This window comes from Oryzias melastigma, linkage group LG6 (genome assembly GCF_002922805.2).
Source record: "Oryzias melastigma strain HK-1 linkage group LG6, ASM292280v2, whole genome shotgun sequence".
Taxonomy (NCBI): Eukaryota; Metazoa; Chordata; class Actinopteri; order Beloniformes; family Adrianichthyidae; genus Oryzias; species Oryzias melastigma.
Genome location: NC_050517.1, coordinates 11,659,783 through 11,673,830, shown reverse-complemented (window position 1 = coordinate 11,673,830; position 14,048 = coordinate 11,659,783). Strand labels below are relative to the sequence as shown.

The window sequence follows — 14,048 nt, the reverse complement described above, 5'->3', positions numbered from 1 at the left end:
CGCCTTCGCCCACCAGTGGCCGGGATAGGCTCCGGCACCCCCGCGACCCCGAAAGGGAGGAAGCGGTCAAGACAATGGATGGATGGATGGATGTTTGTTTTTGACTTATTTATATAAACATATTGGTGCCAGCAAGCCTGTGTTTGTGATTACTGCCTTCAGCTCCAGCAGACGTTCTAGTGGGTCTTCTGAAGACACTGGGTGGTTTTAAAACAGATAATTTATCCAACCTAAAGAAAATTTCAAGACTATCAGGAAACGGTTATGCTGTGGTTCTGCAAGAAATGATGTCCCGAATCCAAAAGTCCATATTTCAGCTTCAACTTGAGACTGAACATCCAGACGAAGCTGCAAACACAAAAGTTCCTCTTAACCCATCACAGCCAGATGACTCTGTTTCTCCTTCACCACCAGTAAGGTCCTCTGAACCCAACCGTGCTGACAGGCAAAATGGAAGGAAACCAATCGCTGCCAGTGACCTTAACACCCCTGAAGTCCAACGTTATGTTGTGGAACATGTCATCAGGAGCGGTGAGAACTTCATGCATGCTGCCCAAAGACTGAGAACCTTCTCAGGTAAAGTGCCTCGACCGACACATGAAACGCATTATGACACATGGTGGTCTGGTGTTGAATCAGCGTTGCGGGATCCTGCAATCTCTGACCTTCAACACACCAGACTGATTCGTGACAACTTATTGCCTCCCGCATGTGACATGGTGAAGCACCTAAGCCCTGACACATTACCTGACGTATATTTACAGCAACTTGACTCTGCTTTTGGCACCGTGCAGGACGGTGAAGAGCTTTATGGAAAATGTATGGACACCTTCCAAGACAGTGGTGAAAAACCATCTGCNGCTGATCCGTGACAGCTAATTGACTCCCGCATGTGACATGGTGAACCATCTAAGCCCTGACACATTAGCTGATGTATATTTACAGCAACTCGACTCTGCTTTTGGCACCGTGCAGGACGGTGAAGAGCTTTATGCAAAATTTATGGACACCTTCCAAGACGGTGGTGAAAAACCATCTGCTTATTTGCAACGTCTTCAGGTAGCATTAAGACATGCAGCGAAAAGAGGTGGAGTAGCAGAGCGAGACATGAACAAAAGCCTGTTGATGCAGTTTTGCAGAGGGTGCTGGGACAACAATTTGATAACTGAGCTGCAACTTAAACAGAAAAAGTCAAATCCCCCTGATTTTGCCGACTTTTTGCTGTTGCTGCGCATCGAAGAAGATCAAGAAACCGCAAAACATCTTAGGATGAAGCAGCATTTAGGAGGAGCTAAACAAAAAGTTACTTCTCAAGCTCAGTTTGTAGATGCTGAAGCAACAAACCTATGCAGCGCTTTAACAACCTTAACAAAGCAACTTTCACAGCAAATGACAGCAATACAGCAGCAGTTAGCCATTCTGACTGCAAATCAAAGCAGCAGAAACCCAACAGCAGCTACAAGCTCTACTCAAAGACCAGAAAGAAAAAAGACCAATTCCGTGAAACCAGCTTCGTCCAGTTTAAAGCCTGGTTTTTGTTTTCGCTGTGGGGAAGATGGGCATATGAAACCGCAATGCTCCTGTAGGAGCCCTATTGTGAAATATGTCCTGTGGGTGTCGCTGTTGTGATCTGTTATCTTGCTGTCATTATGTGGTCTGTCATAAATTGAGTGTGATTGGCTGACGTCAGACAGGTGTGCGTCAGCCAGAAGGAAAACAGGTTTTCGACCGCTGTAGCGGGAAATCGATCAAAATAAGTATAATCCATATCAGTTATTGTAAAGAATAAATGACAGATTTATTGCAAAGGATATTGGAAAGACAGACTTTTGTTTTTGCGTAGTACAGGAAAATGACGGCCCGATTAGCGCGTCAAGCCAAGTCTATCTGGCGTCACACATCGCAGTAGCTCTAAGTGCTAGAACGAGTGAGTTAGTTTCTAGACCTTTTAGCTCCTACAGCTCCTCTAAACCCAACCCCGCACTAGTTAATGCAAAGAAAAGAGAGTTTGAAGCTAAGCAGAAAAAAAAACAAAACCGTGCTCAAGCCAACGACTGTTTAACTAGCTTTGGTTCCTGTTATGGGGCAAACAGGAATTGTGTCAAGCCAAAACCGCCCTCCAAAGAACCAAACTCCAGTTCGTTGTGCAGAATTGCTGTCCAATTCAAAGATTGAGTCAAAGGTTCCACAAGGACTAATAGGGTCTAGGTGCACAGCAGAGGTCAGCATTGCCGGTCACGAATGTCAATGTCTCCTAGACACAGGATCCCAAGTGACTACCATTCCCGTTTCCTTTTACAACAAACACCTTTCAAATCAGCCAATTCAAGCACTCAATGAATTACCCCACGTGGAAGGAGCTGCTGGTCAAAATGTCCCGTATCTTGGCTGTAAACCACTGTAATTTTCCCCAAGGACTTCCTGGGGAGCAACTTTTCTGTTCCAACACTTGCACTTATTGTTCCTGATATGAGACCAGGTTTTTCCAGTTCCATTCTTGTTTGATTGAACACACTCAAAGCCCTATATGAACAATACGATCAAAGTGAGTTCTCAAAAGTTCTTAATCACAAAGTGCTACACAAGCATATGAGCACATTTTCTTCAAAAAGATCAACACAGCTGCAGCGGTAAAACAGAGAGAAAATATCTGCAGAGTTAAATCATTTCAAATAATGAATAAATAATAATGTCAGGGAGGTTATTTAGTCACAAAGTAAGGAAGGAATGGTTATTGATCTGTTAATAATTTAACCAGTAATCTCCATAATTGCATGAATGGCCGTTTTCCTTGTGAATAGACACTTTCTTATTAGAAATGGGATGGAATTATAGTTATATAATTATATTTATTTTTTCTTTTGATGTGTTTTAAGTTGTTGAAGCTGAATTTGCAGAAATGACAACTTTGGAAAGCAAAGTGAAGTAAAATGTTTTTTTACAAATTGGTAAAATCTTTGCGTGTTATTCATATGATTTTACTTAGTGAATTTCATTAAAATGCTTTACCTTTATTCTATATTTTTGTTGACTAAATATCTGCTGTAATTTAGTCGACTAAAATTTGACTAAAATTAATAGAATCAACATGACTAAATTGCGACTAAAACTAAACCCTATTTTAGTCAAAAGACTATGACTAAAACTAAATCAAAATTAACACTGCATCCAGGTTTTAATGTCTCTTATTCAGTAATTCAGTTTCTCCATGTGATCGTTCTGGTCTGGTTTAATGGATAAGTACAACTGCATATCTTCTGCATAACAGTGAAGTTGTTATGTGGCCATGCTTATACTTTATCCTGTCTGACGGGTCTCTTTATCTACAGTATTTCTCCTTTAGGTATATCTGGTCTAATCTTCCAGTAAAGCTCTCAGTGCTCCAGTTACCATAGGCACCACTGTCTTCTTGACCTTCAAAGCTCTCTCCAGTTCTTCTTCAGAGTATCTACATAAATGTATATACATATAAGCACACACACTTGCACACAGACACACAGTGGGGATTAAAATTTTGGACACTCCAGTAAAATGCTATGATATTGACCATAAAGAATCCAAGGAAAGTTTGCAAAAATCTTCTAAAGGCATCAGTTTATAGATGAGACATTCTTTTAACAGTCTTATCATAATGAGAATTTTAGACTTGCCAGTCATCAGATACCGTGCAGGAATAATAAGATAGCCCAATGAAGAGATACAGACCACTGATGTTAAGACTTGAAAGCTCATCACCATACATGGAGGGTTCCATCCCAAATCCAGCACCCTGAGACTGTATGGTAGCCGCAAGAAAGGAGGCCGAGGACTAGTGAGTGTTGAAGCCACTCTCCAGGATGAAACATCCAAGATGCATGAATATGCCAAGCTCAAGGCCCCAACTGACAGCGTGCTCAGTGAATGTCTCAGACAATGGAAAGCAGAGGATGCTGGAGGACAGAATCTCATGGGAGGACAAGCCCCCACATGGGATGTAGCACCGGACAATAACTGAAGTGGCTGATATCAAGAAGTCCTACCAATAACTAGAGAGGGCTGGCCTGCAGGACAGCACAGAAGCTCTGATCCTGGCAGCACAGGAACAAGCCCTGAACACCAGAGCGATAGAGGCTCAGATCTACCACACCAGGTGTAGACTGTTCAAAGAGGAAACAATCCAGCACAGAACTGCAGGGTGGAAGATCCTGGCTGGCAAAGCATACATGGAGCGCCACAACCAAGTAGCTGGAATAATATCCAAAAACATGTGTGCAGAATATGGACTGGAAACCCCAAAGTCAAAATAGGAAACACCTCTGAAAGTGGTAGAGAAGGAGACAGAAAAGATCCTTTGGGACTTCCAGATCCAGACGGACAGGATGGTAATGGAGAACCAACCAGACATTGTAGTGGTGGATAAAGAACAGAGGAAAGCCGTTGTGGTGGATGTGGCAGTACCAAGTCATGTGAAGAAGGAACATGAGAAACTGGAGAAATACCAGGGACTCAGAGAGGAACTGGAGAAAGCTTGGAAGGTGAAAATGACAGTGGTGCCCGTGGTAATTGGAGCACTCTGGGCTGTAACCTCCAAACTGGAGGAGTGGCTACAACAGATCCTTGGAAAGATCTCAGACATCTCAGTCCAGAAAAGTGCTAGGAACAGCTAAGATACTGCAGGACCCTCAAGGTCCCAGGACTCTGGTAGAGGACCCGAGATATGAGGAGAAACCACTCGTGGAGGGTGAGAGGGGAGATTTATATATACATATATATTATTTTTTTTAAATAAAGTAACAAAGTTAAAATGGCACCAAATAAGAGTAATGGCCCAATTCAGAAAAGTCTCTGTGGTTATTTAAATGTTTTGTGTATTCAAACCAAAAAACAACTTACGCTTGGTTCACACCAGATGCAGCAGAGGCTGCAGAAGTGGCTGCGGAAGAGGCTGCGGAAGCAGCTGCAGAAGTGGAATGACGCCATTTGGCGCCCTTGTTAGCCTATAGAGTAGTTCACAACAGACGCAAAATGCTGCGGTCCATCGTGGCCGGCTCATTGCGTGCAGCGATCGTTTTGACATCTGGTCTATTTTTGCACGAGCTGCGATTGATCCGCGTCAATTCTGTCAGGAAGGTACTCAAAGGCGCATTAGAAAATCTGGTCAATTTTCAAAATATAACCAATTTTTCAGAATAAAATACTGCTATTTTATTATAAAAATGCTATCATAATTTTGTATCTAAACAGACTGAAGAGATTAAATTAAACACACAAACATGACACACAAAAACACACTGAGACACACACAGATCAACGTAGTGTGCTGACTTCGGAGTGGGGGGTGGTTGGGTTTGGGTTTCTGATAATGGCAAAAAAACCAAAAAAAAGCACTAAATAACCACAGCTCAGCAGAAGCGCCTTTTGACTGTTGTGGAAAAATGTGTCTGATGTGAACTGGAGGTTAAAACTTTTTTCTTTATCAGATTCTTCTTTCTTCCATCATGACAGATCATTGCAACTCAAACCTATCTGGCCACGCTTTCAAATGTCTGTAAAGTTTCAGTTAGTCTAGAACTCATTTAATGACCAGAACCACCCTCATTTATCCCATCACAGCAGTTGTCCAGTAGCCAGACCGGCTCCCAGGTTGTTCCCTATCAAACTCAAAATCCTTCTGCCTTCTTAAAAGAACGCGTTCACTGCCTGAACTGCAGGAAAGTGGAAACAGTATTTGAGTGAAATCCTCCGTATCTGAGCATGCAAGAAATTTTCACAGAATTTTTTTTTTTGCAATCATTAAGAAGGTGTGGAAATGATTTCAAATATCTGAGATTCACTCAGTTATGAGATCTATGTCATAAAACCAGAGATAAAGAGGGTAGTGCAACCTGCAAATGTGTCTTCCAGCTCCCGTAATCTTCTCACTTTGTCCTGGGGTCACTGGGGTAATGGAGTCCATCAGAACTACTTCAGGGGGAAGAAAGGCCACACCCTGGACAGATCGCCAATCTGTCACGGGCCACACCCATTCACTCTTTAGGGACTCACGCCACAGTGTGTCCTTGGGCAAGACACCAAACCCACATTGCCTCTGATAGGAGGTTGGCGCCAATGTTCAGCAGCGGAGCCACCGTCAGCGTGTGAATATGTGTGGATGTGTGAATGGGACTGTGACTGTTTGGGCCTTCGAAGTGTGGAACTTTCCCCTCATCGGGATGAATATAGGATTATCTGATCGTACCTTTGAGCCGCCTCGACTCGTTTGCATCTCTCACAGGCATCAAGATTTTAAAAAGTGCAGCTAAACTAGTTTGAAGTCACCGATAAAGAATGTTGGAGGTCAGCAACAACAACCTGAGGCTCTCTGGCTGAGAACAGGTTATGTTGCTGGGATGAGGCATCATAATTAGTTGTGGTTCTAATTCAGGAAAAGACTTGTTCCAGAGGACCTGACGGTCCACAAGAACTTACAATCAGGTCAGATAAAAGAAAAGACATTAATGAAGAACGAGAAACTAAAAGTCCTCCAGAATAGTTCAGGAAGTTGATGCAGTCATTTAATCCTAGAACACTTTCACTCAGAAAAGTCACATCATCACTTATAACAGGTCATTTTTACCCAATATAATATACCCAATAAAAGGGGTTTGTCATAAAAATTAGATCAAAATATGAGAACACGTGATAAATCAGATCCTTTTATTTTAAAATTAGTAACAAAATGGAAAATAAAAACATTGGAACATCCTAAAAACTACTTGAAAATTACTGAAAAATTAGGAATTTGAGAACCAAAAAATCCTAAAAAACTGATGATACTGCAGACTTGGTCTTTGGTTCACCCATTCCTGGGACATGTGAGACTACCCAGGGACCCACAACACTCAGAAAAATACAAGATATTGAGGATCATGTTTGGGTGAAAATCACACGGTCATCGTGCTCTAGGGTTAAATAAATGAAAGGTCAAGCCTCCTTGACCAGTTTGTCCATGTTTGCTCCTGTTACAAGCATCAAGATGAAAGAAAATGCAGTAAAACTAGTTTGAAGTCACCACTACAATGTTGAGGTCAACAGGTCTTTGCAGGTGGGTGTGGAGGAGATGGTATAAAAGGGCCGAGGTTCAGACAGCTGCATCTTCTGCTTGGAGCTCCTGTGGGTGAGTTTCATACAAAGAAACTTTTTCATTATTTAAATATCACTGATCTCATACTCTTTACTTGTTTGTCCAAAATCAGGTTAAGAAGGAAACTTTCCATTTCTGCAACCATGAACAAACTGGTAATGTGTACTTTTTATTTTACCTTTAGACTTTTATCTACTGAGATCTTTGAGACTTGATGGTTTTTCAATATTTATCAACATTATATGAAGTAGATCTCTTTAAGAACATGTTGGAAACTCACTCAGCTGTTTCTGTTTTCTCCAACAGTGGATCATTGCTCTGGTGGTTACCTTTCTCTCACCATCCTGTGCATTTCCAGATAAAAAACGGTTAAATCCGAACAACATGCAGTCCAATAGAGCTAAAAAACACTCAAACCCGAACAACATGCAGTCCAATAGAGGTGATCAACTACAGAACCTGCTGTAACACTCATGACCTTTTCTGAAATCAGAGTCAACTGTGGATGCTAACGGTCTGTTTTCTCATTGCTTTCACAGACGCGAAGTTTCTATTTTCCTCTGAATACTGTAAGCATTTTTATTTCAATTATTTAGAAATGATGTCAGATATTCAAACTCGTGTTCAGACCAAATAAAAACAGAACTGGATCCTGAGTTGTAGTCCTCTAATCTTGACAACCTTTGTTCCAGACTGTTGGACTCAGTGGTTTGACAGAGACGATCCTACTGCGACTGGAGACTGGGAGACTCTTTCGGACCTTCGGAATCAGTTCCCTGATAAAGTCTGCCCAAATCCAGTCGACGTTGAAGCCACGACTCTGTCTGGGACTCCTGCAGACCAGACCGGAGAAGTCTTCTTTAAGTAACTATTGAATTCAGTGCTCTCTGTCCAGGCAGCAGCTTCATCACCTCAGGGGGATTTTGTCCACAGAGCCAAAACAATGAATTTATTTTCTTTCAGGTATGACACGACATCAGGATTTGTCTGCAGAAATGAAGACCAAAACGGAGGGATGTGCAAAGATTACAGAGTTCGCTTCAGCTGCCCCTCTTCCTACTGTACTGAAAAAGGTGCTGTTAGCGCTCATTTGATCAACTTTCATGTCCACGTTCCTCACTGGTGTACAGAAATACACTGAGAACTTCTGACTGTTTTGGCTGCAGTGTGCTGGACTGAGTGGTTTGATCGGGACAATCCCTCTGGTACTGGAGACTGGGAGCTTCTGAGCGACCTCAGGAGGGAAAACCCAGGACAGATCTGTGAAACTCCTCAGTACATCCAGGCTAAAGCCGACTCTGTCTTAGGCGTCTTCAAGAGGGATAAGTTCTACATGTGAGTGTCTATTACTTGGTTGTTCTCAGCAGATAAACCTTTAAAGTTAAACTCTGAGACTTGAGCAGTCTCAACAAGTTAATTTGAAAAAAAAAACTCGTCTAAGTTGACAAAATTCCCAGCGCTGCAACAACCTGAACACATTGCAATTACTGATTTTAGATTTTAAAAAAATGTAGTTTAACTTTACAACTACAAATACAAAAACATGATGCTGAAGTTGGCTTTAGATTGACATGTCTGAATCAGCTGTTAAGGAAAAGAGAAGACATTATCACAACTTTAAAACTGCTGAACTTAGAACGCTCAAACCAGTCTGAACGTTCTTCAGAGCAGAAATACAAATTATGTGTGTCATAAATTATTTTTAGGCAAACATCAAAGAAAGACTCTTTTACTAACTATTGTTACTTTCATATTTTAGCTATAACCCAACCAAGGGCTTTGTTTGCCGCAACGAAGACCAAACATTCACGGATTGCTGGGACTACAAGGTCCGGTTTGGATGCTGCTGATCAGCCTTCACTCCGAGATGACGAGGAGAACATAAAGGATTCTCTCTCTCTCTCTCTCCTTGAAGCTCCCATCTCTCATTTGTTTTTCTAAAAGGTTTAATCTTTTAGTTTTTTCTTTCTGTGGGTGTAAACAATGTCAGCAAAATAAATGGCATTTAAGAGCAAACATTTTGTTGGGTTTTTTTGTACTGAGTGTCCAGGACATCAAATTAAAAAGTTCAGTAACTTTGAATTGGTTTGTTTTTAGATTTTAATATTTTTATTTTTTTGTTTTGGGCTGCACGGTGGCACAGTGGTTAGCGCTCTTGCCTCACAGCGAGAAGGCCCCGGTTCGAATCCCGGCTGGGACCTTTCTGTGTGGAGTTTGCATGTTCTCCGCGTGCATGCGTGGGTTTTCACCGGGGACTCCGGCTTCCTCCCACCGTCCAAAAACATGCTTTATATAATTGATGACTCTGAATTGCCCCTAGGTCTGAATGTGAGAGTGAATGTGTGTGTGATTGAGGCCCTGAGACAGACTGGAGACCTGTCCAGGTAAACCCCGCCTTCGCCCATCAGTAGCCGGGTTAGGTTCCGGCACCCCCGCGACCCCGAAAGGGACAAAGCGGTCAGGAAGATGGATGGATGGATATTTGTTTTTTGATGAGGATTTGTTCGTCTCTGTGTTCTTACTTGAGAACTTGTGGGGGTTTGAAAAGAGGAGATTCTGTTGCAATAGAACTTTTGAAAAAAAGATTCAACAAAGATACAATTCCTTGTTAATCTTTGCGATAATGATTTTAACTTTTTTTTTTTTTATTAACAGTATCTGCCAACCACTTATTATTTGCAAATAATCACAAAATGAAATTTATATGACATGACAACATGCCGGAGCATGGATCAAATTGTCCACTTTTTGTGAAAAAGCGATCTAAACCAAAAATAAACGACACGATTAAAGTACTAAAACCCGATTGAATATTTCTTTCTTTAGTAAATAACCGTGGTATAAGTGGAAAAAGAACTTTCATTGGACTTGTTTCCTGCAGTCCCTCATTAAACCACAGAAGGGAGACAGAGGATCAGACTCATTCATGGAGTGAAAATAAGCACCCAACCCATAAAATAACAGTGATCAGGACACTAAACCAAGAGCCAAATTATTTTCTAATACCACATTTGAGGCCACTGTGTTTCAACCCTCCTCCACCCTTCAAAGTATTTTCTAAAGATGTCTTTAGTATTTGATGTTTTTTCTTGTGAGATGAGCTGTTCTGGGTATTCCCTCTGGGAGGTGCTATAAGCACAGATCTTCTCCAAAGCCTCCTAATTAAATATTATGTAAACTTTTAATTAAGAATGTAAGGTTTATAGTGTTGAAAGAAAATAAATCTTTACATTTTTCTTCAACTACAAATTATACAAGTATTAAAAGATGCATCATGGATAATTTTTGAAGTCACAACTAAACAACCCACACACTGACCTCCTTCCTAATTTATGGAGTGATTTTTGTGCCACCATATTGCAAGCAAAGGTTGATGATTTGAGATCAAAATAAATACTATTTCAAAAACTTACTTTCAAAAGCTTTTTTTTGCTTTCAAAACATGTTTTTGCTTTTGCAAACTTTTTTTTTTTATTTTTGCTTATAAAAAATGTTTTTGCATTTGCAGCACAAAGGTTTTCAGATGCGTAGTGTCTCATCTCGCTTTTCCCCTATCTTTGATTTTGCGTTTAAGATTTTCTCTCAGTGTTATGCTGGTTGCTACCCTATGAATGAACCCAGAACCCTGTTGTATGTTTGAGCTTTGCTGCTCCTTCTGAGTTCTGCTCAAAGAGAAACGGACCGACTGGTTGAAGACTGTAGAACTCCAACAGAACAGCACCGATAGAAAGTCCAAAGAGTCACATGATTGCATAGAATTTAGAGCGATCAGCAGGCTGTTCTGTGTGGCACAAAAGATAACATTTTAACGCAAAATCAAAGATAGAGCGAGAGGGAGATGAGGCACTGTCGCATCGGAAAACTAAGAATTATACCAAAAGATTTTTTTGAAAGCAAAAATTTTTAAAATGTGCAAACACAAAGATATTTTTTTAGCAAGAAAATGTTTTTTAAGCAAATATTATGGATTTTCATTTGCAATTGATGGAGTTTTATTCTCAACACTTTACATTTTGTTTGCAATTTAGAACATTTTAATCTCAAATCTGTAACCTTTACTTGCATTATGGGGGCAGAAAAATCCCTTCATACTAATTGAGAGTTTTAATGGAGCCAATCAAAGCAGAGTTGTCCTGTTGCTGAGCAGAGCTCCACCTTCCATTGGCTGATTCTTGATTTCTCTCTTTGTTCAGAGTGTGGATCCATATGTCAGACCTCTGTGACCTTTTGTGCTGTGACTGATGTGACTTCACTTAAAAGCCGTCCTCCTCCACTTTAGGACCACAAGCCCCGCCCCTCATCGCTGCAGATCTGCTGGATGAAAGGGGGTGTCCACTCCACACTGATCTGGCAAAGTGTGCCTTTGGTTTTGTACACTGCCACCTCCTCCCACCCCGGCGCCCCCCCGGCCCACACACTGGCAGCTCCAGGCTGCTGAAAAGGATGGTCTCAAATTTCTCTTGCAGCCTGCAGCAGCAGCAGCTGCTCCTGGACCTGCTATTGTGAGACACAAAAGAGGGTGAGGGCCGGGGTCTCTCTGCACCTTTGTGCACGTCCCCTCCTGTCGTTTTCAGCTCTTTGTGTGCGTTGATGAGGCTGTAAAAGTGATGCTGCAGCTTTTGTGGGTTTTGTTTTGGTAGGAGTTTGCAGTGGATGGGTGTGTGTGTGTAACAAAACAAGTAAACCAAGTAATCAGTCTTATCTGTGCAAAAGATGCACACTGATGTTTTGAATTCTCTGATCTTTATTATCACAGATATTAATGTCAGTAATTACATCTGTTTTAGTCTTTTTATTGAGATGGAAAACACTCCACATGCAGAACTTTCATTCTTTCTCATTTCTGATAAGAAAACTCTGATGAAGAGGTGATTTGTGCGTGATTTGTTTGTGTAACTAGTTTCAAGCTGTTGTAATTTTAGTTTGTGCATGTGTAAATTGTATTTTTTTAATTTCACAATTTTTGTACATTATGTACAAAAATTATGTACGTTATACATTATGTAATATAGGATTTACAAATCAAGAAGTACGTGCACATACAAATCCAAAGTAATGCACAAATCAAGAATTACACTCACACAGATTAAGAATACACTAACAGGCTCCTTGCACAGCCCACAGAGTTCGGGGGTTAAAAGAAAGGAAAATTCTGTACAATGTATGTGTCCTACCAACTTCAGCCATACTCGCCCTTTAATGTTAGATTTCTTTGCAGCGACCTGTCGTCTGCAGCATGCCTGTAGGACATAAATGTGCATGAACATTTTCTCTCTAGCTTTTACAGAGCGCCCCTAAACTCTCGTTATTTCCTGTGTAGATTTACTATTTCACCCATAATGACAGTTGTGACCATGGCATAAAATGTAATCAGTCCATCTGTGTCTTTAAAGGTGAAAGTCTGAGCTGTGATATCACTGGACAACAAAAAGAAAAGGATAGAGTTCCTCAGGAGATAAAAACATACATGGATCAGCTTGTAAAGACTGAGCATGTCCAAGCAGCTTGATGTTCCACAGAGCTGAAGACAACCTCCATGAATGCAAACTCCAAAGTTAAGACACATCAGAGTCAGATCCACAATCAGGAGGTTTGAACCACCGTGGACCTCATGAGATTTTCAAACATGACTCGACAATTGGAAAGAAATGATAAAATATGAGTTTGTAACATTAATTTTTTAATGCCTAAAACATTTTTAGAAGAAGGTCCTTTAAACAGAGGAGACAACGCTGAAGGTTTTATTTCAAAAATTGAAGCAAACTGAGAAAAGAAGTCTCTCCCTGCTGGGAAACATGTAGGAGGTTGTTATGGTCTGGGCTGCATCCGACTCAGAGTCTCAGAACTCTGAGCAGGTTCTATGAAATCTCTGGATGAGTCTCTGTGAAGCTGAACATGGTCTCTGGTGTTGGAGAGTTTGGTTTCAGCTGAAACTCATGAATCTGCCAACCAGCAGATTGAACCAATCAAACAAACAGCTAAAAACAACAAGGGCAAATAGTTGAACATTTGACCTGAGTTAGGTTCACAGATGAAGCTCTTTTTGAACTTTCACTACAATGGCAGTCAATGGAAGGCGAGTGAGAAATTTAAAAAACAGGAAACTGTGAAAAGATAGTTTGAAGCAGGGATGTCAATCTCAATCACACAAGAGGCCAAAACCAAAACACACCTGAGGTCACGGGCTGAGCAGGATAAACATTTGTTGAACACTCTAAAACTACATTTTTAAAACTTTAAAACTGTAACTTTTTAACATAATTATGAACTAGATATATAGCATTACCTGTGATAATGCTAGTGTGAATGCTGTAAGATGAATTTAGCCGTTGAAGATGATAGTGCTGATAGCTGAAGATGCTGAAATTAATAGCTAAAAACACAGAAGCTGATAACCAGCTAAAATATTAGCTAAATGCCAAATTAGCCTTGAAAAAACTTAGGTTAGTCAAAACAGCTAGCATGTAGCTGAAATATTAGCTAAGCTCCAAAATAGCCTAAAGAAATCTTAGTAAATGCCAAAATAGTTCAAAAAGCTAAAAGAATTTAAATTTTTAAAACTGTAACTTTTTAACATAATTAAAAATAACAAAAAAGCAGGAATATTATTCCAGAATAAATCAACTAAAACCTTAAATAACTTTCAATATTTTACTCTCTATAAAAATATATTTTGTCAAAATTATACAAGTTAGAAATGAACACAAGATATCATCTGGTCATTAATAACAATAAAATAAAATGATCTGGAGGGCCGAATCCAGCCCCCGGGCCTCGACTTTGGCACATGTGGCTTAAAGTGTGAGGAGTTGAAGCAGACCAGCGCCATCTGTATGTGAGCAGAGATAGTCACTTTAACACTGTCATGGTTTCATTCAGAGAGGAAAATGGTTGGAGTCAAACTCTAACCTCTCATCGAAGGTTGGAAGTTTTCTCTGAAATCAAT

The 14,048-nt window shown here is 40.6% G+C and overlaps 2 protein-coding genes across 5 annotated transcripts in view; both read left to right on the top strand.

Moving 5' to 3' along the window:
- The window catches only part of mon2 (MON2 homolog, regulator of endosome-to-Golgi trafficking), a 448,157-nt gene that overhangs the window by 37,618 nt on the left and 396,491 nt on the right, over nucleotides 1–14,048 (top strand). The gene's annotated exons all lie outside the window — the stretch shown is intronic.
- Nucleotides 20–9,118, top strand: LOC112152494. Its single transcript, XM_024282127.2, has 9 exons — nucleotides 20–576; nucleotides 7,054–7,135; nucleotides 7,215–7,257; nucleotides 7,409–7,544; nucleotides 7,642–7,671; nucleotides 7,795–7,966; nucleotides 8,066–8,175; nucleotides 8,269–8,437; nucleotides 8,862–9,118. The coding sequence occupies exons 1-9, from the start codon at nucleotides 285–287 to the stop codon at nucleotides 8,950–8,952; spliced, it is 1,125 nt and encodes a 374-aa protein (XP_024137895.2). The 5' UTR covers nucleotides 20–284; the 3' UTR covers nucleotides 8,953–9,118.